The 26247-nt window shown below is 41.3% G+C and overlaps 2 protein-coding genes and 2 non-coding genes across 4 annotated transcripts; 3 read left to right on the plus strand and 1 right to left on the minus strand.

The window, feature by feature from the left end:
- The first annotated feature begins 3323 nt into the window (after positions 1–3323).
- On the plus strand, positions 3324–10687 carry ncl (nucleolin). Its single transcript, XM_026142417.1, has 16 exons — positions 3324–3508; positions 4564–4665; positions 4756–4858; positions 5276–5407; positions 5769–6011; positions 6221–6373; positions 6598–6675; positions 6823–6946; positions 7350–7486; positions 7575–7701; positions 7859–7995; positions 8203–8332; positions 8671–8804; positions 9009–9135; positions 9463–9737; positions 9941–10687. The coding sequence occupies exons 1-16, from the start codon at positions 3491–3493 to the stop codon at positions 10003–10005; spliced, it is 2085 nt and encodes a 694-aa protein (XP_025998202.1). The 5' UTR covers positions 3324–3490; the 3' UTR covers positions 10006–10687.
- LOC113007207 (small nucleolar RNA SNORA57) lies at positions 5544–5683 on the plus strand. Its single transcript, XR_003269885.1, has one exon. It is a non-coding gene; the product is annotated as a small nucleolar RNA SNORA57 (small nucleolar RNA).
- LOC113007204 (small nucleolar RNA SNORA75) lies at positions 9171–9297 on the plus strand. The gene has a single exon (XR_003269883.1). It is a non-coding gene; the product is annotated as a small nucleolar RNA SNORA75 (small nucleolar RNA).
- Positions 10688–18404: 7717 nt separating the features above from the next.
- Positions 18405–22187, minus strand: b3gnt7 (UDP-GlcNAc:betaGal beta-1,3-N-acetylglucosaminyltransferase 7). The gene is made up of 2 exons (XM_026142531.1): positions 22045–22187; positions 18405–20887 (listed from the first exon to the last, which is right to left on the minus strand). Coding segments are annotated over exons 1-2 (1224 nt in total). The 5' UTR covers positions 22047–22187; the 3' UTR covers positions 18405–19665.
- Positions 22188–26247: the final 4060 nt, after the last annotated feature.

Here is a 26247-nt window from a genome sequence, read left to right on the forward strand (position 1 = left end):
AAGGATAAAATAATAAAATGAAAGTAGTGTTTGGGGATCGTTATAACACCTTTTGCACCCACCAACAACAAAATAGAACATACACTGAACAACAGCAAGAAATATATCCACACTGCTGTGTTAAATCCAGTGTGTTCAGTGGCAGAGCTTCCAGTTAATAAAAGCTTTCATCAAAGGCCAGCATATAGCCGTACACGGTCACATTGCCATGTGAATTTGTTTACTAGTTTCAATGTTGTTATATTTGATCTTTAACCATTCTAAAATACAGCCACTGAATTAGACACACGTGTTCAGCTGCACGATTAAGCAATTAATTTAATGGTCCAATGACATGACAACAACTCAGTGCATTCAAGCATGTAGATATGTTAAAGATGTTCTGCTGAAATTCAAAGTGAGCATCAGAATGAGGAAGAAAGGGGGTTTAAGTGACTTTGAATGAGACATGGCTGCCGGTGCCAGACAGGTCTGAGTATTTCAGACACTGTTGATCTGCTGGGGTTATCCCACAACACCATTTCTAGGGTTTAAAGAGAAGTTTCTAAAAACAAAAACAAAAAAACAAACATCCAGTGAGCAGCTCTCTAGATGAAAATGTCTTCTTGATGACAAGGGTCAAAGCAGAATTGGAGACTGTTTTGAGCTGACAGGAAGGCAAGAGTACCTCCAATAAACATTTGTTACAACTAGGGTATGCAGAAGAGTATGCACAACATGTTGAACTTTGAAGAAGATGTGCTGCAGCAGCAGAAGACCGCAAAAGCTGCCACTCTTGTCAGCTAAGAACAGGAAACTGAGGCTATAGTTCACACGGGCTCAACAAAAATGGACGACAGCAGACTGAAAAAATGTAAACTGGTCTGATCGGTCATCATTTGGATGTGAGGATCAAAATCTGGCATGCAAGCATGCATCCATCCTGCTTTGTATCAGTGATTCAGCTTGCTGCAATGGTGAGAGGGATATTTTCTTGGAACACTTTGGGCCCCTTGTGTCCACCTGTGTATTGTTGCTGACCATGTGCATTCCTTTATGACCATCTTCTGAAGGTTGCTTCCAAGAGGATAACGAGTCACAAAGCTCAGATCACCCAAATCTGTTTTTCTCAACATGAGTTCATCGTATTGAGATAGTCTGTGCATTCACCAAATCTCAGCCCAGTAGAACACATTTGGGATGTGATGGATTGGAAAATTCACATCATGGATGTGATGCTGACAAGCTGCAACAACTGTGTGACGCTATCATGTGTGACGCTTTTAGTACCATATCACCCCATTAGGGCTCTTTGCTCTCAGACTGCTGGTTTACTTGTTGTTCCTAGAGTATTTAAAAGTAGAATGGGAGGCAGAGCCTTCAGCTTTCAGGCCCTTCTTCAGCTTCCAATTTGGATTTGGAAGACAGACACTATCTCTGCTTTTAAGATTAGGCTTCAAACTTTCTTTTTGATAAAGCATATCAGGTGGATCAGGTGACCCTGAATCCTCCCTTAGTTATGCTGCAATAGGTGTAGGCTGCCGGGGGATTCCCATGATGCACTGTTTCTTTTTCAGTCACCTTTTTCACTCACTGTGTTTAAACACATCTTTCTATTCAATTATTATTAATCTCTGGCTCTTTTCTACATCATGTCTTTGTCCTGTCTTCATCCATTTACCTTCAACCGGTCGCAGCAGATTGCACCCCTCCTTGAGCCTGGTTCTACTGGAGGTTTCTTCCTGATAAAAGGGAGTTTTTCCTTCCCACTGTTGCCAAAGCACTTGCTCATAAGGGGTCATATGATTGTTGCTGAAAGACAGCAGTGAATAATTGAACAAGAGACAGAGTGACAGGAGGGTTTTTGCAAAGAGGCACACCTATTCATTCTGCAAATTCAGCATAGACACTGCTGTGTAGTTGTATGTACCTTTGTTATTTCAATGTGGCAATTTCAGTAGCTCTTTTTCTTTTGTAGTTGTTGTTGTTGTTTTTTGTGGGGGTTTTTTTACACAAAACAGTTTTTTCAGTTATACTGATATGCTTTAAAACCACCAACAGTGGGACGACTGTAATAATTATACACAGTCAACTACAGTTGTGATCACAAGTCCAGAATGTCACAGCAAGACTAAGAAAAGGGGCAAAAGTTGGACAGAATGCAACATTTTGTACAGGTAGAAAGGTAGAACAATGGCTACTCTGTGAGCTTTCTGACTACAAAAGATATTGAAGTTCAAGAGAATGGTTAGATTATCATTATTATCATTATTATTACAAAGAAGAAGGGACCAATAAAGTTACATTATCTTTCTCAAATCAAAGGTAGTTGTAATTCACTGAGACTAGTCCGTAAGACCGAGTGATGTTAAATGCAATGCTGCCTCTGTGTGGTGTTGAGGGTTAATTACTCAAATGTGCTCTTCATGTTGCCCTGGGAATCAGCTGGTTGGCTCCAGGATTCAATTGTGCAACAGAAAAACAATGTATGAATATTTATATTTAAAATTATCTACAATGTAAAAGTAACTTAATGGCAATTAAAAAGAGGTTCCTTCACTGAGGGAAAAAAAAGCCTAAATATTATTATTATCATTTTAAATGCACGCATCTACCAAAAAGGCAACAAATATCTATTGCTTACATCCTTCCTGTGTGTAGTCATCCTTGCAAAGGCAAACTCCGAGCATGGAAAAACCTTATGTAGAGGTTTTTTTTTTTAAGTTTTATTTTAATGTATACAGTTACATGAAAAACATGTACTAAAACTGGACTGAACTACTATGTATACCCCACTTTGAAGTATTTAGATTATACTATACTATACTAGTTGGGAACTATCGCTGTTTAATAGTGTAGCGTGTACCTCGTGGTGGACTACACGTGGTTGATCGTTTGGCAACCGTGCCGAACCACGTGGCCATGTAAACAGCTGCATGGGATATGTGACAATAAGCTGTATATGGTTTCTGTAGCGTTAAGTCCGGGAAATTGCAGAAAATAGTTTTCTTTAATATTTTAACTGTAAACATCTATAACTATACGTATATTAAAAACTAAACCATGATAATAATAATAATGATATAATAGCAATGTAATTAATACATGTTCATATTAAATACAGACTGTCATAACATTGACTTTAAAGGTTAAACACGGTAGATTTGACAGTGCTGCCTCGTGTTTTTGTCATGTATTTAGTGATATAGTGAGACGAGAATAGTTATACAACATTTCCTTAGAGTAGTAAAATTCAATGTTTCCTGTATGTGGGGTGAGGCGCGGGCACGACGCAAATACATTAGCTTGTGATTGGTAGAGATAGTCATGTGGGCGGGTCGGCGAGAGCGCGCGAAGAAGGGGAGTACCGAGCGCGTCTTCGTCGTCTCTGTCTTTCCTGTCCAATGTCCCATCGAGTAGGCAGGTCCACGTGCATACATTAGCTATTCTTTTTTAAATTCATCTTCAGACGTCCAGCTTCTCGTGTTTTATTGAAACACACAACAGCACAATGGTGAAGTTAGCAAAGGTAAGATTACGTCATTCTATTTTAAAAAATAGTGCGTGCGTTTGTAATAGAAAGAAGGCTTGTGTTTACGCACGAGGCCTTTAAGCAGAAGTTGGTGCGTTTGTTTAAAAAAAAGGGGGTGAATTCGCGGAAAAAGAAAATGTCCGCTCAGGTAAAGCAGCGATTGTCGCCTTTTTTCTTTTTTTTTTTTTAAATGAATCAACATGGTGGTGGTGTTGCCGCATTTACTACGCCTTTTTCGTTTGCGATCAGCCATGTTTGTGCCTCGCTTTTGGCTCTCTGGCCTGCTAAGCTAAACCGCTGCTTAGTGTGGATTTCGTGCGCGCTCTCGATTTAAGTATGGCGTATAGAAAGACTAAAACAAAATCAATTTATGGCCAGCCTGCCAACCTGTACCAACATTTGTTAGAAAACTGTTGTAAAAACCGAAAATTTGAGCACGCGGCTAGCTTAACCACTAGCATTAGCGCATTCATACCCGGACTTGATTCTAATTTACTTCATTTTGTGGAAATATTGGTAGTTCTCGGTGTGAAGTTTAAATTGCCCCACTTAAAAACTTTGTCACGTAACGGACTTTCTAGATAACTGTTCGGCATATATTTTTATATATATATATATATAAATATAATTTTTTTAATGCTTGTCAGCAAATGGTAAAATTACCCAGCATGCTAGCTGACCGACCTCTAGAGCTCCACGTGGGTTCTGTGCCTGCTCTGAGTGACACACGAGGCAAGCAACCAAAACCGAGAAACCCCATCGGCGCGCACAGTTATCATTTGAGTGGCTTATTTTAAACTCACGTAACCGTTTGCCGTTGATGATTTAATTATTGAACAAGCGGCACGGCTCTCCTGTTTTATATTTTAACCGTGGAATTCCACGTGGCCTAAAGCCCCCTCATGTTTGCGGACATGCTGCAGCGGGTGCCATGATTGTTAGACCCTCTTCTTTACCGGAATCTATGCTTGGCTACTTGTAGGGCTCCATTATTGTTGGGTTTTAAAAACATTGGTAATAACAATTTTTGCATTCCGGGATTTCTTTTGAAGGCAGCAAATAAGCAAGCAGCTCAGAAGAAAAAAGCCCCTCCACCCCCTAAAGAAGTTGAGGAGGAATCCAGCGAAGAGGACAGCAGTGATGAGGAAGAAGAGGTACAAAGACGTTGTCTCAAGTATTTTATGGCTAAAATGTGGTATTAAGTGTTTTTTATTATTATTATAATTTTTTTTTAAAAACTGCAGGCTCCTCCACCTAAAGCGGTGAAGAAAGCCACACCAGCCAAAGGCACCAAAGTTGGAAATGGCACTCCTGCCAAAAAAGCAGAAAGTGAAGATGATGATTCTGGTAAGTAATAAAGGTCCAAAATGAAACTACTTGAATGATACTCATATCTCACGTATCTCACATAACCAGTATGTAGGTGAAATTTAGTCTGGACTTTAATATATAGAGATTGACCTACTTTGTTTGTTTTGATGTTTAAGGATCATCCAGATGTTAGAAAGTGAGTCCCTCTAACGTTATTAAATGCATCAGGCATCGCTCAGTTAAGAAAAACGTTGTTTTTGACATTTAGTTACAACAGTGAAACAGATGGTCTTTAGAAAGAAAACCTTCAGTTATGAAAACTGCTGTTTCCACTCAACTGGTGAATGTGTCGTGTTGTCTAAATTCATAATATACATTCTTGATCTAAACAAGATAAAATCTTAAAATGAGCATAATATTGTCTAAGACGATTTTGCTATTTATTATATATAGACGAATCAGAGGAGGAGGAGGCCCCCCCACCAAAGAAGACACCTGCAAAAGCAACTCCGGCTAAAAAAGCACCAGCCAAGGCAGCTGCTGCAAAAGCAGAGGAGTCAGATGATGATGATGAGGAGGAGGATGGTATGGCTTTTGGTATTGTGTGACTGATAGTAATTACCGTTGTACTGTGTTTTTAATAAAACTGTCAATGGCTTCATTTTAATCTGATCCAAGTATTTGTGCTAACAGTCTGGTGATGTAATGCATCACAAAACATCCTCCATTTCTTGGCATGCATGTGGTTGTTTAGTACTCATGTGTGTAATGTACGGAGGAAAAACAAAGACAGCGCTATGTCTTCGGTACCGGTGTGTATTTTGCTGTCTGCCGGTCCTATCCTCAATCGCTGTTACAACCTAATGCCCTTTTTTGAACTCTAAAGAGGTTTTGTTGAAAATTTCTGCAATGAAATGAACAAACTCGTTTTTTTTTTCTTGTCTAGATGAATCTGAAGAAGAGGCCCCACCACCCAAGAAGGCAGCTAAGCCTGCAGCAAAGCCCCCAGTAAAGGCTCAGCCTGCAAAGGAGTCCTCTGATGATGATGATGATGACGAGTCAGAAGAGGAAGCCCCTCCCCCCAAGAAGGCTACTCCAGCAAAGCCTGCAGCCAAGGCTGCAAAGGCTCAGCCTGCTAAAGAAGAGTCATCTGAAGAAGACGATGATGAAGACGATGATGATGATGATGGTAAGACTGATCCTCACATTTTTTTGTTTTTAACAGGAGCCATTGAAATAGTTAACATTGTATGATGATCAACAAGGGACTTAATACTGATCACGTATGATGTCACCTTTTGAACTATCTGACACACAGTAATACTCGTTTTCAATGCACTTGAATTCGGCCACAGTTACTGTGAGATTTACGTCTTCGGCTTTGATTCTGCTTTTTAGACTCTGAAGAGGAAATGGACACTACTCCTGCTCCAGCAGCCACCAAGGCAAAGAAAGCAGGCATGGTTAAAGCCAAGGAAGAGTCTGAAGATGATGAGGAGGATGACGAAGATGATGACGATGAGGAGGACGACGATGAGGAGGAAGAAGAAAGTAAGTTTGGGAGTTTAAAAAAATAAATAAATAAAAATTAAGTGAAAGTGTTATTCTCCCAGTTCTTATAAAGTCACTCAAAAGTGATCACCACCCTATAATAAAGATGTGTGTGTGTGTGCTGTAAGATGGCTTATGTACTGTACTTTGTTGATGATGTGTACAATGAAGACTCACTGCCCCACTCACTTTCTCTTTTTGTCGTCATTCTCCTTTCTGACTAGAACCCACAGCTGCGAAGAGGAAGGCTGAGAGCAAAAAGGACACTCCACCTGCCAAGAAAGCAAAGTCAGAAGGACAGGGTAAGAATAAATATATTCTGCCTGTTTTAATAAGCTTTCTTTACGTTTATCAACAAGAGGCTTAATGCTAATCCCAAAATGTCAACATAAATATCAATAATGCATTTTTACACCAAAAGTAATTGAAGTGTTTTCCCTGTTTGCCAGTGTTTTCTCTGTTTGTTGGAAACTTGAACTCAAGCAAAGATTTTGATGAGATCAAAGCTTCACTGAGGAAATTCTTCTCCAAGAACGGCCTTGAGATCACAGACGTCCGGTTAGGAGGAAACAAGTAAGAATTACATTTAAAACAAATCATAGTTAATCCCTTCTGGTTGGCTTATTCTTGCCTATCAAAATGCACTCGTTGGGTATAAGTGATTGATTTTGAGTGTATCACAAATATCAGATGTGTTTGACTGGTTCTGTTTGTATCACCATGTAGTTGAGATTAACATCTGAAGACAGTTTGGCCATAGCCGGTTGATAGAAACAAGTTAATGGTTTACTTGGCTTGTTAATATTTAACAGTTAACAAGTTAAATTTATGGTAAAATATTAAAGTATCCTGTCATTGTAACTGGCATGACAGCGCCCTTGTTTTATTTGTAAAGTTAAAAAAAGAAGCTGGTCTGTGACACTTAAATTCATTGAAGGTGGCATGTCTGATGTTGCTTGCATTTTTAACTCTACAGGAAATTTGGCTATGTGGACTTTGCATCTGAGGAGGACCTGCAGAAGGGCCTGGAGCTCAATGGTAAAAAGGTCATGGGCCAGGAAGTGAAACTGGAAAAGGCCCGCAGCAAAGAAGGCTCGCAAGACACCAAAAAAGGTAATGGATGTCATGAATTGAAACATTTCTTTGTGGATGGAAAATAATTTTGTTCCTGTACTCGCTGACACTGACATATGGCCCACAGAGAAGGACGCACGGACACTGTTTGTGAAGAACCTTCCCTTCTCCGCAACGGCTGATGACCTGAAAGAGATCTTTAAAGACGCAGTAGAAATCCGGGTGCCTCCTGGCCAGAATACTTCAAACAAAGGGTAAGAACAAGCTAGGTTGTAAATTTTTTCAGCATAGTAAACAGTTGAAGTTATGGGCAGTAGTTGTAGAACATGAACTGCTGATTAAGTTTCATCATTATCACTCAGTTCCTTTTTTTTAAGAGTATGTTCCATGTTTTTGTTTTGTTTTTTACAGTATTGCTTACGTAGAGTTCAAAACTGAGGCTGATGCAGAGAGAACGATGGAGGAGACCCAGGGCTCTGAAGTACAGGGGAGATCCATCATCATTGACTACACTGGAGAGAAGAGCCACATGGGAGCCAGAGCATCAGGTAAGCTTGAGATATTTTGTAGAACTGTGAGACAAGCTACTTGTAACAAGCAGTTCCAATAATTTCAATTATTAGAATGCATAAGTATCTATACTCTTAATGAAAGTGTCTGTGTTTGTATGGCCAATGCCAGTTCTGCAAATGTACTGATCTATAGTGAACATAACATAAGACAGCTGAAGAATGTTTCATCTTTTCTTTTTGTAGCATCTGAAGCGGCCAGCAAGACCCTGGTCGTGAACAATCTCTCCTTCAACGCAACAGAGGAAGTGCTGCAGTCCACATTTGAGAAAGCTGTTTCTATTAGGATTCCACAGAGAGATGGCAGACCCAAAGGGTGAGTGTCTGTGTGGCCACGGGTAACCCCAACGAGGGCTTTCAATCTTTCAAATGTAGTCATGGTGTGTAAAACACCTGCGCCTTCTCTTGAGCTCCTGTAAATCTTCCTCGTGATAGTACTTGGAGTCGCACGAGAAGTAGAGCCAGTGCACAGTTAGAACAGGCCTGCCCACCTACATGGGTGTTGCCTATGTCTGCTGTGCAACAATTACAGTAAACTTTCTAAAATGACAAAATGAAAACATTTTAACCCTAATAGCCCTCAGCGAGACATTCAGATGAAGCATTTCAAAACAGATGTTGACTCTTTTTCTATCGTTGTTCTTCTCTCCTTAGTTTTGCTTTTCTGGAGTTTGAGAGCACAGATGATGCTAAAGATGCTCTAGAAAATTTCAACAACACAGAAATTGAAGGCCGATCAATTCGACTGGAGTACAGCCAGAGCAGAGATTGGAACAGGGGAAACTCAGGTAGGTCATGAAACCAATCGGTTGTCTTTTTAGTTGAGACTCTTCCAGCTGTGATGAAATCTTTATCTCCTGAAACTCTGTGAAGATTCAAAGATAGTCAAGTCCTGAGCTGATCTTTCCATGAATTTTAATTTGTTTAATTGTTTAGATTTGCCCAGATGGGTATTATTTTGCTTATTTACATGATGCCATCTTCTCTACCAGGTCCAACTAAAACCCTGTTTGTCAAGGGTCTCTCTGAGGACACAACAGAAGAGACCCTCAAGGATGCCTTTGAGGGTGCTGTAGCAGCCAGGATAGTGACAGACAGAGATACAGGGTCATCAAAGGGGTAAGTTTGAACAGGTGCAAACACTCCTTCTCCAGCACTTCTCTTGAGCACCGCTCTGTCTAACAATGACAGTGTACGGTTTCGTATGAGAAGGAGAGCAAAGTCGCAGTTAAACAGGCAGCTGCCTTAGTGGCAGTTGCCCATGTCTGATGTGAAACAGACTCGATGTGGTTTGAATTGGATGACTTTGCTCAGATGAGTTATTTAAAAACCAATACTTCACCCGACAAAGTAAAATAGTTTAATTCATGGCACTGCATTAGAATTACATTTATTTATTAGAATCATTTTCCATTATCTCGTCCCCTAACCTGTCTGGCTCTATAGCTTCGGCTTTGTGGACTTCAGCAATGAGGATGACTGCAAAGCAGCTAAGGAGGCAATGGAGGATGGCGAGATTGACGGCAGCAAGGTGACTCTGGACTACGCCAAGCCCAAGGGTGAAGGTGGCTTCCGTGGAGGCCGAGGTGGCGGCGGCTTCGGCGGTCGAGGTGGCGGCAGAGGAGGCCGTGGTGGCTTTGGCGGTTTTGGTGGTCGTGGTGGCGGTGGAAGAGGACGAGGAGGACCTCGTGGAGGTGGACGCGGACGCGGTGGTTTCGGAGGTAAGGGATTAAACTCCTAAACCTGTGGCTACAATGGTCATCTTTTAACTGACTTGCAGCTTTAAGCTGGTAGATTTTTACATTTGTTGTTCCAAGAGTTAACTGAAACAGAGCGATGTCTAAGTGTGCCTCTTTATCTTTGTTTTGTAAAATAGCTAAACATGCTGCCTTGTAGATTAAGTTGCCCGTCTTTCTTGTTTCAGGTGGAAGAGGTGGCGGTGGCTTTGGAGGCAAACCCCAGGGGAAGAAAATAAAGTTTGATGACTAAAGTCTTAGTCTATTTTACTTTTTGAAAGGACTCTGGTTGCATCAGTTTTCAGAGCTTTTGGACATTCCACAAAGCGTCATTGGTATATATTTAACTGTTAATGGGCATTTTAGCCCTTTATTTAGACCCCTCAGACCTTCCATCCCCCTTCTGTGCCAGAATGGTACTTCTGACCTTTTCAGCTTAATCAAGACGTGAATACTGAATGTCCTAAATGCAAACCTGCACCTCACGCCCCTGAAGCACACTTGCTTTTCTGGAGGAATAAAATGGAATAGATCAGGTTCGCTGTGAAAAATGTTTGGTTTTGTCAGATACATTGTGTAAATTTAAACCGTTTGTATGATTTCGTTTTACCTTTTGTAAAAAGAAATACACTTGTATCCATATGTTTTGTTCTTATTTTGTCACTTAGTTTACTTTAGAAGCTAATTTTTACTGTAATGTGCAAAGCATATTTTGATAAGAGTTGAGTCCTTCCTCATGAGTTGGATGTTGAGAATGACAAATGTTCACATTTTTGCTTGTTTTGTGGGATGCTGTCGATGTCTGAGTTGCAAATGAAAGACCTCTAATCTATGTAACATAAAATATTTGTAGTGCATTGACTAATTTTTATTTTTTTTTTCCCCCATCTGACGATTTTCAGACGATTAAAACCTTGTATGTGGTGATTTTTAAATGACTCTTGCAATAATTTGTCTTCAAAGTCATGTCCTTTAGACAGGGTCCACTTTCACTAGTGCTGATCAGTTTCTCTGTCAATGGGATATGTGCAGACTTAAAGTTGTCTCTAATTAAACCACTACTCAAAAAAAACATCAGTTCCAGCTAAAGTTATCAAACTATTTACCAGTCTTCCTCTAATTTCAAAGGTTTGTGAAAAACTAACATAGTTTGAGAAGGAAATGATCTCGTTGATGTTTCAGTCAGGGTTTACTGACAGAAACAGACCATAGCACAGAAACCGTACTGGTGAAGGTTATAAATATCTTCTGGCCTCTGAAAGTGCACTGTGTACTTGTTCTGTTGCACCTCAGAGCAGTGTTAGATAATATTAATCACAATAGTCTACTACAGAGATCCTGTTAGTATTAAAAGATGCACTCCTGTGGTTGTGGTCACATATCTGATAGACAGTTGTGTATTTAAATTGGGAGTAATCCTATTTAACATAAGTTGGTCACAGTGTTCTGTGCTAGTATCAGTTCTATTGACATTATACATGCTTTTCTTTTATAAGGTAATATTAGAAAACAATGCATATAGTTTGATTGCTGTGCGGATGATACTTTTATAGTTTTATGTATCCATGAAGTGAACTAAAGGCTTATCTGAAAGGCCTGAATCACCAATAAGTTCACAAGAAATTGAGGTTATTGTAATCAGCCCTAGAAATCGTAGAAACAGTTTCTAATTAGAATTACTGAATGCATGCATCATTATAAACAGGCTGTTCTGAAAGTGCTGAAATCCCAAGATGAGAAAGAGATCCTATTTCTTCAATGTTGGTTTCTTTTTATTGGCCCCTCATAATATGGAAATATCATAATCAAGCAATTCAGGCTCAGACTGCTGGTTTACTTGTGGGCCTCCTTGTGGAAGAATCTCCAAGTTTGTATTCAGGAAACAAACCTTTCTGCTTTAAAGATTAGTACATCAATGCAGATGGCTGTCCGTCCCCAAGCCTGCTTCTACTCCAGGTTTCCTCCTATTACAAGGAATTTTTCCTTCCCACCATTGCAAATTGCTCGCTCATAGAGGCTTGCTCCATTATTGGTATTCTCTCCAAAACCTTAATGCGAATTGACGCTATTCACAATTTGTTACATTATTTTGGATGTTTGTGATCTGTAGGCCAGCAGTTTTTTTTTATTTCTTGTTTAACTATGAAATTTCATAAACCTAAAACCTCTGGAATGTATGTATGGTGTTCATATTGAATATACAGAATAAGAAAGATCTGAATAGAAAAATGGGGTTTGTTGTGAGAGGATCTGGAGGACTGCGGAGCTAAGAGCCCTGACATCATGGCGTCAGGACAATAATCTGCCTCTTAACATCAGCAAGAACAAGGATCCAGGACCTCTACTGACAGCGCTGTAGGAGGAAGGCCCCACAGATCCTCTCTTATCCCACCCACCACAGCCATACACCTCTCACACTCCTTCCATCAGGTAGGAGGTGCAGGAGCATCCAGACTCGCAGCAGCAGATTCAGGGACAGTTTCTACCCACAATCTATCAGTTCTACTGAACTACTGAAATATTAGACAGTTGGTGCAATCACTGCACACACTGTACATGTAAATACATTACCTCTGCACTACAGCCACCACAGTATTTTTAGTAATTTGTATTTATATATTTCTTTATGTTACGTATGTGTAATCAGTTTTTTTTTTTGTTTTTGTTTTTTTTAAGGGGCTTTGACCTAAGAATTTCATTGCTGGTAGTGACGTGCCATTGTTACCTGTATATAACTAATTAAACTTGGACTTGATTTGATTGAGCTTTATCCCAAGAAACTATAGCCTACGCATGATGACACAGTGTCACTAGATTATCCTCTCAGCTCTTAAAAGTCATTCAGGCTCCAAAGCAAAGTTTGCTAATCGTCATGAAAGTTAAGCGTTAAAGATTTCATCTCATAAAAGCAGATTTGTTTAAACAGGATTTCTTTCTTTAATAATACAACACAACAGAGCATACAAACTGAACACACTGGGGCCAAGTTACTTAATAAATGTTTGTCTCCTAATGACCTGCGAGTATGAACTCTGCTGCTTTAAGCACGGAGCAAGGGAATTAAAACGTGGATACCTGTCCCTCAGGATACAAAAACTCTTATTGTTATCTTTACACACTTGATACCTGTGAAAAATGTATCGAAAGACTTGAACTGTGACATTCTTTCAAATTAAATCAAATACACCTGTGGCTGTGGCAACCTCCCTTCTGAATCAGGGAGCAGCCAAAGGTAGCTCTAAAAGTCAATAAAATGCTTGTTGGGAACACCATCCATCCATCCATCCATCATCCGCTTTGTCCGGGGCCGGGTCGCGGGGGCAGCAGCCTAAGCAAAGAGGCCCAGACCTCCCTCTCCCCAGCCACCTCCTCCAGCCACCCAAGGCGTTCCCAGGCCAGCCGAGAGATATAATCTCTCCAGCGTGTCCTGGGTCTGCCCCGGGGCCTCCTCCCGGTGGGACATGCCTGGAACACCTCACCCAGGAGGCGCCCAGGGGGCATCCTTGTCAGATGCCCGAACCACCTCAGCCGGCTCCTTTCGATGTGGAGCAGCAGCTGCTCTACTCTGAGCCCCTCCCGGATGGCCGAACTTCTCACCCTATCTCTAAGGGAGAGGCCAGCCACCCTTCGGAGGAAGCTCATTTCTGCTGCTTGTATCCGCGATCTCGTTCTTTCGGTCACTACCCACAGCTCGTGGCCATAGGTGAGGGTAGGGACGTAGATCGACCGGTAAATTGAGAGCTTCGCTTTTACACTCAGCTCCCTCTTCACCACGACGGACCGGTGCAGCGTCCGCATTACTGCAGCTGCAGCCCCAATCCGTCTGTCGATCTCCGGCTCCCTTCTCCCATCACTCGCGAACAAGACCCCGAGATACTTGAACTCCTCCACTTGGGGCAGGAACTCATCCCCGACCGGGAGTGGGCACTCCACCCTTTTCCGGCTGAGAACCATGGCCTCAGATTTGGAGGTGCTGATCCTCATTCCCGCTGCTTCACACTCGGCTGCGAACCGTTCCAGTGCGAGCTGGAGGCCCTCACCCGATGGAGCCAACAGAACCACATCATCTGCAAAAATCAGAGATGAGATTCTGAGGCCACCAAAGCGAAAGCCCTCCGCCACTTGGCTGCGCCTAGAAATCCTGTCCATAAAAATTATGAACAGAACCGGAGACAAAGGGCAGCCCTGGCGGAGCCCATCACCCACCGGGAACGAGTCCGACTTATTGCCGGCAATGCGAACCAAGCTCTTGCAACGGTTGTATAGGGATCGAATGGCCCGTAGCAATGGGCCAGACACCCCATATTCCCGCAACACCTCCCACAGGACACCCCGAGGGACACGGTCGAATGCCTTCTCCAAGTCCACAAAACACATGTAGACTGGTTGGGCAAACTCCCATGCACCCTCAAGTATCCTGGAGAGGATAAAGAGCTTTGTTGGGAACACTTGCGGTTTATTTTACCACATACAAAGTGGACAACAAGCACTATGGGAATAGCAGGCTCTGATATTAAAATAAAACACCATAAAAAGATTCCAAAGATTAGACAAGAAGGGGATTATTTTGTCTGAGGATCACGAGTGCTTTGAATACATGTTGAGATACTGCTGTACTAAATAAGTCAACCACATGGTGCCGCTAGAGGGCAAGCCGACTGAAACTGAGGCGCAAATAAGCCTGAGAGATTTGCACTCAGTACGAATCAACTCGTCTTAACACGCTTTACCACAGATGTAATGGATGTCTGATAGAAAGCAGTTCTTTATGCAGATTGCCAAAATCATAAAATACAGCAGCCAGCTTCGAAACTGACCCAGGGGTTAGGCACAAAAAGTGATTGCTTGTATTCAAACAGTGAGACAGTTAGCCTATGTCAAACAAATCTCATGAATGATGTTAAACCACTTTGAGCAAACAACACAAATAGCATTCCTGTCACAAGCCAGAAGCTGCAGTCAGAGTTTAGCAAAGTGACTCCTGTGTATGCTTTATTTATCTAAAAGGCAAAAGGTGTGAGTGACATTAAAAATGTATTTTTGTTAAGGGCAGAAGAGGTTCTAACACATATAATATAATCGTTCTATTTTCTCTCTCCCCATCATCTTGTGTATCTTCAATGATCAATTATCACATAAAGGCAAAAATGCTAAAAAAAAAAAAGTCATCTTAAGAAGCAAAAAAGTTATGTAATCCAGGCAAGTAGGTGACAAAAACTATCAGCAAACAGCACTTCTATAAAGGACGGGCTGTTACTGTAACTCTGATCTCTGATTGTTCACATGTAAGAGGACTCGGTGCGACCTGACTCGGAGTTCCTGTGGCAGGCGTGTCTTTTGTCAGTGACACCAGCAGACAGGAGACAGCGCCATGCTGCCATCAGATGGCTCTCCCAGCTGAACAGGGATCTTTGTTCCTGTAGGTTCCTGGGCAGGAGGCACTGATGATGGCACCACTGAATACCTCCATTGAGAGGTTTGTTGTACCACCCCCAACCCCTCCCTGCCTTCAACACTGACAGAGGTCACGCTAGCGTTTCTCTGTGGCCTTGTGACGGTCGTCTGCAGTGACTGCCGTGCTTTCTTTTCTGTTTCAGGACTCTGTTGAAAGCTTATGTGGACAGACAAGAAGACACATAAATAAACACTGAGTGTTATCTCATCTGATAATCAGCTAATCTAAATAATCTCACTCTAGTTCTCTTCACTTATGTACAGCACTTACGTACAGCACAGATAATGATTGTAAAGATTGTTGGGGTTTTTGTATGCCACTTTATCCATCCAAAACACATATTTTTGAAAGAAAAGGTGCAAGCTTTATTAACTTTATTGTTTTTGTATAGTGTTTTTTGTCTTAACCCTAGAACACTATCGCTGGGTGATTTACACCCGAGAAAATACATTTACATGATTTCTCCCTCCTGCAGCTGTTTGCGTGTCGAGGAGCCTGTGCCTTCACCAGGGAAGTCTCAAATGTCCCAGGAATGGGTGGACCAAAGACCAGCTTTCCAGAGTCATTATTTTGTTTTAGGAGTTCTATTTTTCATTTTGTTAGACATGGCACAGTTAAAAGTAAAAGAAGACCCCTCTAATTTGTCATGTGTTGTCATATTTTGATATATTTGATTACTTTTCATTGGTTATATTATATCGGGTAAAAATCACCCGGCATTAGTGATCGTGTTACTATTTATAGCAATAGTGTTCTAGGGTTAATGTCTATAGTAGTTATCTCAAATATTAGGCCCAGGGACCAGAATCGGCCAGGCAAAGGCTTCAATCTGGCCCACCGGAAGGCTTTGGGAAATGTGAAGGAGTGAATAGAATTTGAACTTTAAATTACATTTTCATAAGTTGGACAGCTTTTTCTATTGACAAACACCTCCCCAACTGCCATTCATACTACACCAAAAAGTTAAGAAATACAGGAGGATTACAAGCCAAATCCTAGCCTACCCCAATCCTAACCCAGTATCAATAGTGTTCCACAGTACTACCCTACAAACATCTATGACTTTTTCACTACAATAGTATCATTTTTACATTTCCTGGATGCTTGTAATACTGAAAAAAAATGTGCTTGGTTTTTCATTTGTGGGTATTACGATGACTCTGTAAAGTTTTACTGCTGCTTTTACACACTGGGATCACCTCCGGTGTCATGTCTTACAGGAAAAATGTAAAAAGTCTCTGTAACAGGGTTTATAGGGCACTACTGTGGAACAATAATAGTGACACTGACTGATCAGCACCATGATATCTGTATCTGCTCTCATGCCTGAGTGCAAACAGTTTCTGTGTGTGCCAAGGATACATCAGTTTACATATCTGACTCACTGGTATGCTGGATAGCAGTTTCAATTAATAAACACTGGGATACTGTTACATAGCAGTGTGATTTTCTGCCTTGGGCCAGTGACAAACAAATATGCAGTTTATTTCCAACTTCTCAGCCTGTAGACGGCTCTTAATCTAAGTCTATGCAAAGACATTCCCATCTTTTGTTATGTCAGTGCTGCTGCTGTAAAGGTCTTTGAAGAAAATAGAGGGTTGGTGTGAAGGTTTGCATCCCTGTCCACCTCACCCATTGGCCACGCTGACATCAAAAGCTTCCTCCAATTAGTGTTAGCAAATATTCGGCTCCCGGTCTACAGGCTGGTTGGGAAACTGGCTGTGGACTGACCATACAGCACTAGTTTCCCACACAGTGATAACAGTCACCGTGGTGAGAAATTCACTTTAGATTAAAGTAAATGTCGGCCAGTAGTTGATAAGCCTGTGTTTTCTTTTCTTGTCACTTTGGTTGGGAAAATCTCGGAATGTGTGTTGGAAGTTCAGCAGAGCGTACTGGGTTTCATGAATGTTTACTTCCTTTAGCGTTCCTCTCAGTGTAGAGGTTACAAAGGTAGTGAAGTAAGAATTGGTTGCTCTGCTGTGGCTGTTTTACTTGCTTGGGTGCTTGGGTTTGGGACGGCTTAACAGCTGAAAAATAGGAACACAATTAAGGCAGAGGAGATACCTTTGACTCTCACCATTTCCATTGTACATTGCAGTACAGTCACTATTTACTGACCTCTGTGTAAACTAGTTGTCACTCCCTGTTCGCTATATGCAGTGTGGAAAATTAAAACTCAGCTATTGCTCAGTCCTATTGTCAGCTCATACTCAATAAAACACACCGATAGAGCAAATTCACAATGGGGAGATTTCGGTTCCGATCCTTTGTGGGTTTGACTTCCGATCACTCTGTTTAACAAAGGGGAAAGAGATAAAACTTAAGCTATGGTTTTTGTGCCGGTAAGTGTGTCCTGGTGAAATACAATACAGAGAAGGCAAATTCCATTTCTGCATGGCTTCTGTTGTCCTGAAAGAGATTGTGGAAAACAAGGGGGTATTTGTTTCCTTTTGCGATGCCCTCGTTATCTTTTTGTGAGATAGCTTCACTGCGGTGTGACACGTGACAGAAAAAGTGGGAAATGCCACAAGTAGCCAGCGCATTTCTGAAGACAAATACAAAAGAGGAAAAAGGGGCACAAAGTTCAGTGAAAACCTGAAGTGTTTGTAGTTTTTTGAGATCCTTTCCACCTTCTGTCAAAGATAGATCCTTTGGGGGTTGCATCAGGAAAAGCATCCTGCGTAGGAATCTGCCAAATCAGATAGGCAGGGTGTTACCTGCAGTGGCACACCCGTGTCATCAAGGGAGCAGCTAAAAGTCGTTTTTTAACAGGCTATAATCCAACCTGCTGGATTATACAGCACACATATTACGCTAGTGGAAATGGATTGGGATTCATGTAGGTTTTTTTAGTCTAACTTACTACTTCAAGAGCTTTGAGCTTTGGCACAGAATACTATATATTTTATGCATTTTTTAAGCACTTTATCTTTCACACATTTATTAATTTTTATTGAGCATATCTTTGGATCGGCCCTTAATCCCAACTCCCCTCCCAAGCGAGAATTCTCTACTGTAGGCACATTGAACGTCTATCTGTTAAAGTATACCACAATTCCTTGGTTTTTACTTCCACGTAGTTTCTTTGGGAAGATCAATCCACTGTTGTTGGATTTATCTTATTTTCAGACATTTGATGTAGATAAAGTCAAACACAGTGTCAATTGTCATGATATTTATTTACAGATGGCATTCTCTGTACATGACGATTTTTACGTATATTTACATTATGCAGACACAACCACCACCAACCACAATCGGTCATTTACATTCCTTTATCGTCCGTTGCCTTAAGTTAAAAGTAAAAGGCAAGCCCCCCCTTTTCTCGGGAGACGATTAAATTAACATGTCATAATGGTCGTACCAGCAAGAATTTAAGTTCACAGTGTCATTGTAAACCCCTCAACCAAATTCACGTCAAGTATATCAGCACATTCAAATCAAAAGAAAACATGTATGTAACAAGTCGTTTTCCCCCCCAGATAGTTAGCATATATGTAAAAGAACTCCAGATCAAGTCAGCGAGTGTAGGGAATTCAACAGTACAGACAGTATCAATCTTACTTTAGGAGCAGGTACTGCATAGGAAGGAATTGACATGATATAGTGACCAAACGTGATCAAAGACAAAAGAGTTTTTGTCCAAATCATTGAGGTAGAGAGAGTTGTTTGTTTCTCTGCATGACATCCTTGTCCACATGAATGCAATGTGCAACACTTTGAAGACTGCTAGCATAACTGCAGGCTGTACCCTGGCTGCTAGGGCGTCCCACTAATACTAGCTGCCTCTATATTTTTGATATTCACCCAAGAAAACATGATTTCCCACGATTAATCCAAAATAAGACATAATATATAAAATAAAAGGCATTTGGGATTTTGTTCACCACCACAATTAATTGTTTTCACATTAGTGGGTTCAGTGTGATTTGGTGATGTTGTGATTCATGACACAGAACCCAAGACTTGGGTTCTGTGTCGGGACAATTCTAGATCATGTCGGAAGGATAAAGAGGAATAAGTCTCTGTCATTATTTTTTTTTTAAAAAGACACAAGAGAATAAAATACCCACCAACTTAATGACAACTTAATCAACTTAGTATGCCCATTGATTTAGCAGCACAGTTTGGTTTTCTCTGAATCTGTGTGCCGACGGGGGTTGGTCCTTAAAAATGCCAACGTAAGCACACAATTCTAATTGAACTTAAAAAAATAATAAAAAATAAAATAAGCTCTGTATAATTTACTTTTGATAATCCTCTTCAAGAAATTGCACAACTGCTCACAAACAGAAAATTCAAATATTGTCCTGGTTTCACTCCACATACAGCTTCTGATAAACTATACCAGGAAGTTTGGCTCCTGCCTTACAGTGCGATGCACTTCCTCATAGCAGTCACCGAGGCAAGGCTGAGCTCGCTCGGTGCCGCTGTTCACCCGGTGTTCTCGCCAAGCTATAGGAGCTCCACCTTTTGTGAACAGACTAGTTCGCTGTTGACCAGATTCCACATGTGCTGGAGGTCCGACGGGAGCAGCTTGTGCACCACAATCATGTTCTTAAAAAAACAAGGTTCTCGGTTCAACTTGCTGTTCTTATTTTTCACCAAGCCAAACGTCTTAAAGGCGTTGTGTTTGACAGGCGTGACCTGAAGTACCTCCAGGCACATGCCCAAGAAGACATCGTCGATGGGGTAAAGCTCCAGCGTGTCTGCGGCCCAGTGAAGCCTACTCACGAGACTTCCATCCATTAGAAAACCGCCTCCACCTGCGTATGGAGGGTAGTGCGTCTTGTTATACAAAGCCTGGGGGATGTGATATTTGTTGTCCTTTTTACGAATAGGCTTCGCTTTGAAAATCACATCCCCAACAAACAGGTTCTTTCTGTGTCTGCTGTTTTCCAGGTATTCAAAAATATTTTTCACGCTGACAAAGACGTCATCATCCCCCTTGAAGACATATTGCACGTTGTAGCAGTAAGTATGGAACCACTTGAGGAAATGGGTCTCCTTGAGAGTCAGGTTGAAGAAGCTATCTAAGAAGTCCCACTGAAGAATATCGTTGTAAATCTGGTCTTCATACTCCACAAGTTTCTGATGATTTGCCCTTTCTGCCTCATTGGAGGACTTACCAAGAAGAAAGAGGGTCTTTATCCTTTTGCCGTCCACCACCTGCTCTCTGCCCCATGTTTTTCGGATGACCTCCCTGCGGTCATACTGAGTGGCCACTGATTTAATCACCATCAGCAGATACACCTCCCCTGTGCACTTCTCAGGGTGGTTGAGGGTCATGGGGAAATATCTGCAATGCCGATAAAGCAAAAACTGCTTGAAACTGTCCTCGAGGTTCTTGAACCACTCGTGTTTAGAAAAGTTGACATTGGCGCTACAGTTGGAACTCTTTACATCCCAAGTTGTGGGCCTGCCGTCCTCAGGGATTCTGGGCTTCTCTGTGGTGGTTGGAGCTTTTGGCTTTGACTGGTAGCTGCCAGACTTCCAGAAACTTTTTATCTGCAGGTATGAGTCAGCTCCAGATCCTGCTTCCTGAGCAGCATCCAAACGAGCGTGCCTCTCCAGCTCGAAGCTGATGCTCCCTCTCTGGACGGCCAATGCAACCACGGCTAGGAGAAACATGACACTCACCCTCTTGTACACTCTCCAACGATCTCTGCTATTCTTCCTGGGGGAAGATAAAAATCATGGGATTCCAGTTAGACACGGCAACATTATACCTTGTAATAGAGGGAAAGTTGATTATATAAACATTGTTAGTGAAAGGCATATGTGTGCAGTGTATACAAAGATTACCTCCAGGTCTTTATATCAAACAATGAGAGCTTATTTATTTATTTTTGCAGAGATTTGTGTATTGCAAAGTGACAAATGTTCATTTAGGATTAATTATTTAAAGAAAATTTAAGAAAAAAACACATAAGGGCGAAAATCATCAAAACTATAACACAACACCCTCGGAGGGTACCTACATAACAAACATGTTGCTGTATAGACAGAGAAAAGACATACGGATTGTCAGCATACCCACACGTCTCCAGAGATTCATTTGTAGTTTTGTGTATGGCCTAAAATGTAGTTGGGAAAGTCCTATGACACCTGGACAATTTTCACTTGAAACGTCATTTATAGATTACACAACCTATAGAGCCTTCACTATTACCATGTTTCTAGAGAAAAAAAACGCCCACCATAGATATATAACTTTCTATAGAAGAATAGTCATGAAATACGACTTATTTAACCAGCATCTGTGCTGTCTGTGGATTTTAAAAACATGGATTGTACTTCAGATTTTCTTCTATGCCAGGCTATATGGCTCTTTATTGCATTCATGATCAATAAGACACTCCTCTATTCCTGCATGGGCCCCTCTACTTCTGAAGATCACTATCTCCCCCCATCCCCATCCTCAAACAAAGTCCCTCCTGAAGCCACACAGTGGACATACAGCTACAAGTTACAGACAGGTGTATTTGTTCTCAACAACATCAGTAATAATAATAACAATAATAATGTGGTTAAGTCCTTAAAACTCTATAAGAGATCGATTCATTTTGCTTCTCACTAAATATTGTGGTTTTTCTTTGTTTGGTTATTTCAAAAGCTAATTCTCAACGTTCAATTGTTGCTTTCTCCTTGTCTTTTCCTTTTTCTTTCTTTTTTCTTTTTTACTTATCTGACAAGCCTACTTTCTAATAGACTTTAAAGATACAGAAAATCAGTTGAAATAAGTGAAAAAGAGGTTACGGTCAGATCAGACGAAAAAAAAAAAAGAGGATAAACTATCCGTAATTAAATCTTTTAATAAAATACGCCACTTACATTTTTCCTTGTGCGTCAGATTCTTTGTGATGATGTGCCGGCGATGATCGATTAGTTTTGAGTGTTTTTGTTGTTGTTGTTTTTTTTAAAGGTAGAATGACTTTGCTTTATGTAATTTCCGCTTCTTGGAAAAAAGCTAAATATTCCTTTCCATCGAAACAGTCTTAAAGCATCAAGCGTCCCGTTTAAGAGAGAGTTTAAAGGTTTTCAGGGACTGTGGTGCGAATGTGCGCTGTATGGTCTGCGCCTCGGAGAGTGCGCTCAGGCGCAGAGATCCGCCTTTAAAAGCTCAGCCGCCGTTACGTAGCCTAGACTACACACACAACAGTTAATGAATGAACAGAGAGGGATGCATAGTGTCCACGACAGGCCAATTAATCATCAGCCGACTACCCTTAAACCTGCGACAAAGCAAATATTGAACTTCTTGTCATTTTATTTACTTACGTAGACGTATGTCGTCTGTATGAGGCGGATGAAGAGTGGAAAGGTGGCTTGTCCTGATCACATATCTGTGAGGGTATGGAGAGAAGGCAGAGGAGTTTTTCACCAATATTCAACAAAATTGTGGATTCCTGAGGAATGGAGAAGAAGCCTGTGGGCGACTTTCAAGAGCAAGGATCATGTACAGAGCTGTAGTCGACTACAGGGGGATGAAACTTATGATCCATGCCATCACGTTATGGGAAAGGGTTGCTAAAGCTAGGATAAGAAGAGAGGTGATCATCAGTGAGGAGCAATATGGCTATAAGCTGAGAAAGAGGTCCACAGATGCAATGTTGGCTTTGAGAATGTGGATGTAGAAGCATAAATAAGTCAAGAGGAGCTGCATGGTGTCTTTGTGGCGCTATGGAAAGCATGTGATAGGGAAATGTGGTATCTGGAGAAAGTCTGGAGAGGTAGATGTATGCACTGGAGAGAAGAGGAATGACATGGCGACAGAGAGATAGCAGCAAGACTAAAAGAGAGGGTAGCAATGCTATGATGAATGCTTTTGAGGAATCGTGTGAGGGTTTATATTGTCCCTTTCCTGATCACTCACAACTCACAACAGTAGAAACGAGTACATCAGAGGGACAGCTCAGGTTGAGAGGCTTGGAGACAAAATTAGGCTGGCGGTTGGACATGGATATGTTGAATATGGAGCTGTCAGGCAGGAAGAAAAGAGGAAGACCACAGAGACAGTTATGGAGGAGGAAGGAAGACCCATATCTTTTGTAACAAGAAAGATTTATCCAACTAAACTGTATATATAGTTTGGATTATTTATCTAAAGAAACATAAAGTGGTAGCTCGCGCTTTGCTCTCCTCTGCATTTTCATATTCCACTTGTTTGTACCTCATGCCCTATAAAGACCGCGGCGTGCTATAGCAACATAAGCCCTCTATACAGAATAGTAACCATTAACTTTGTCAGATAAATGCAGTAGATTGAAGTCAAGTACAATACATAAGTCCCATGAAATGTCACACAGCTGAAAGAAGAAAGAATTCCTTTGTTTTTTTAAGGCAGGTATTTGAATATAATTGTTGGAACCAGTGTTTTTGTTAACATCCGGTGTAAGTCCTGTAGAAATGTTTGCAAATAAGAATCAATCAGCGATATTACATTACAGGAAGTCTTCCTCATTTCTCCTCATTTTTACAGTCTTTTGAACAGCCAGAGAACTCAGTTGTTAAGGTCCAACCTCCACTTGCGTTAATCTAATGAAACTCCCAAGATATCAGTTATCAGACTATTATTAAGTAAATCTGACACTAAGCCCCATTAGTTTAGGTTCAGTGTGGTTTTTTTTACTGATATTCTTGTTCTTTTCTATGGCTGTAGCCACTACAGAAGAAAAAAGCAAGTGATACACTCTGTCCTCAGTATTTTTGCATTGTGATGTGGCCGAAAGCAGCTGGTTATCCCAAATTATTTATTCTAAACTGTGAATTACTGTTAATAATTGATTAGATATCCCACACGTTTGAACTTTTACCTTTTAAGTAAGCGTTTCTTTACTTGCCGTATGATTAAATCTGATTTACTCTCCAAAAAAAACAACCCTCTCACTTCTTAGTGTACATCTCTTTTCTGTGGGATAGTGTGGATGGGATTTTTTTGTATAAGCAGAAAAGGCTTTTTTTTAAGCATTCCCACTTTAAAATCGATTATTTCAGGTGTATACAGTGGGGCAAAAAAGTATTTAGTCAGCCACCGATGTGCAAGTTCCCCCACTTAAAATGATGACAGAGGTCAGTAATTTGCACCAGAGGTACACTTCAACTGTGAGAGACAGAATGTGAAAAAAAAATCCATGAATCCACATGGTAGGATTTGTAAAGAATTTATTCGTAAATCAGGGTGGACAATAAGTATTTGGTCACCTCAAACAAGGAAAATCTCTGGCTCTCACAGACCTGTAACGTCTTCTGTACGAAGCTTTTCTGTCCCCCACTCGTTACCTGTATGAATGGCACCTGTTTGAACTCATCATCTGTATAAAAGACACCTGTCCACAGCCTCAAACAGTCAGACTCCAAACGCCGCCATGGCCAAGACCAAAGAGCTTTCGAAGGACACCAGGAAAAGTATTGTAGACCTGCACCAGACTGGGAAGAGTGAATCTACAATAGGCAAGCAGCTTGGTGTGAAAAAATCAACTGTGGGAGCAATCATCAGAAAATGGAAGACATACAAGACCACTGATAATCTCCCTCGATCTGGGGCTCCACGCAAGATCTCATCCCGTGGGGTCAAAATGATCATGAGAACGGTGAGCAAAGATCCCAGAACCACACGGGGGGACCTGGTGAATGACCTGCAGAGAGCTGGGACCAAAGTAACAAAGGTCACCATCAGTAACACACTACAACGGCAGGGAATCAAATCCCGCAGTGCCAGACGTGTTCCGCTGCTGAAGCCAGTGCATGTCCAGGCCCGTCTGAAGTTTGCCAGAGAGCACATGGATGATACAGCAGAGGATTGGGAGAATGTCATGTGGTCAGATAAAACCAAAGTAGAACTTTTTGGTATAAACTCAACTCGTCGTGTTTGGAGGAAGAAGAATACTGAGTTGCATCCCAAGAACACCATACCTACTGTGAAGCATGGGGGTGGAAACATCATGCTATGGGGCTGTTTTTCTGCCAAGGGGACAGGACGACTGATCCGTGTTAAGGACAGAATGAATGGGGCCATGTATCGTGAGATTTTGAGCCAAAACCTCCTTCCATCAGTGAGAACTTTGAAGATGAAACGAGGCTGGGTCTTCCAACATGACAATGATCCAAAACACACCGCCCGGTCAACAAAGGAGTGGCTCCGTAAGAAGCATTTGAAAGTCCTGGAGTGGCCTAGCCAGTCTCCAGACCTCAACCCCATAGAAAATCTGTGGCGGGAGTTGAAAGTCCGCGTTGCTCGGCGACAGCCCCAAAACATCACTGCTCTCGAGAAGATCTGCATGGAGGAATGGGCCAAAATACCAGCTACTGTGTGTGCAAACCTGGTAAAGACCTATAGTAAACGTTTGACCTCTGTTATTGCCAACAAAGGTTATGTTACAAAGTATTGAGTTGTATTTTTGTTATTGACCAAATACTTATTTTCCACCCTGATTTACGAATAAATTCTTTACAAATCCTACCATGTGAATTCATGGATTTTTTTTTTCACATTCTGTCTCTCACAGTTGAAGTGTACCTCTGGTGCAAATTACTGACCTCTGTCATCATTTTAGGTGGGGGAACTTGCACAATCGGTGGCTGACTAAATACTTTTTTGCCCCACTGTATAAATCTTTGGCCTGTCACATTATTCTCTAGGAAGGGCAAAATAAATAACAGAGCAACAATGATTTGCTAAAGTATTGTAATATTGCTTTATGGTTGTCCACTGATGTCAGAGGAGGTGCTGGGGTCAATGAGGCAATGCAGAGCAAACTACACAGTTTTTTTTAATCAGGTCTGTGGCCATTGACAGCCATTGTATGACAAAGAATTCCTTTTTCTTTTGACATCGCATACAAGGGATGCCTTTGATCCATTCTCAAGGAAGGTTTGTTTTTTGGATAAAAGCATAACTTTAATGTGAGTCACAAATTTTACTTACTCTGAAACAAAGGGAAAAATCCCAAATCAATCATTACAATGGGTGAACGCAATATCACGATGGTGAGGGCATGTACGATACTGGGGTTTGTGCAATATAATTGATGTGTT

Source organism: Astatotilapia calliptera, chromosome 15 (assembly GCF_900246225.1).
Source record: "Astatotilapia calliptera chromosome 15, fAstCal1.2, whole genome shotgun sequence".
Classification (NCBI taxonomy): Eukaryota; Metazoa; Chordata; class Actinopteri; order Cichliformes; family Cichlidae; genus Astatotilapia; species Astatotilapia calliptera.

Excerpts from the sequence above, each read along its gene's own strand:
- ncl (XM_026142417.1), top strand. Across the intron at positions 5,408-5,768 it reads TGATGATGAGGAGGAGGATG|ATGAATCTGAAGAAGAGGCC; the intron begins GTATGGCTTTTG and ends TTTCTTGTCTAG. Across the intron at positions 6,947-7,349 it reads GTCCGGTTAGGAGGAAACAA|GAAATTTGGCTATGTGGACT; the intron begins GTAAGAATTACA and ends TTAACTCTACAG.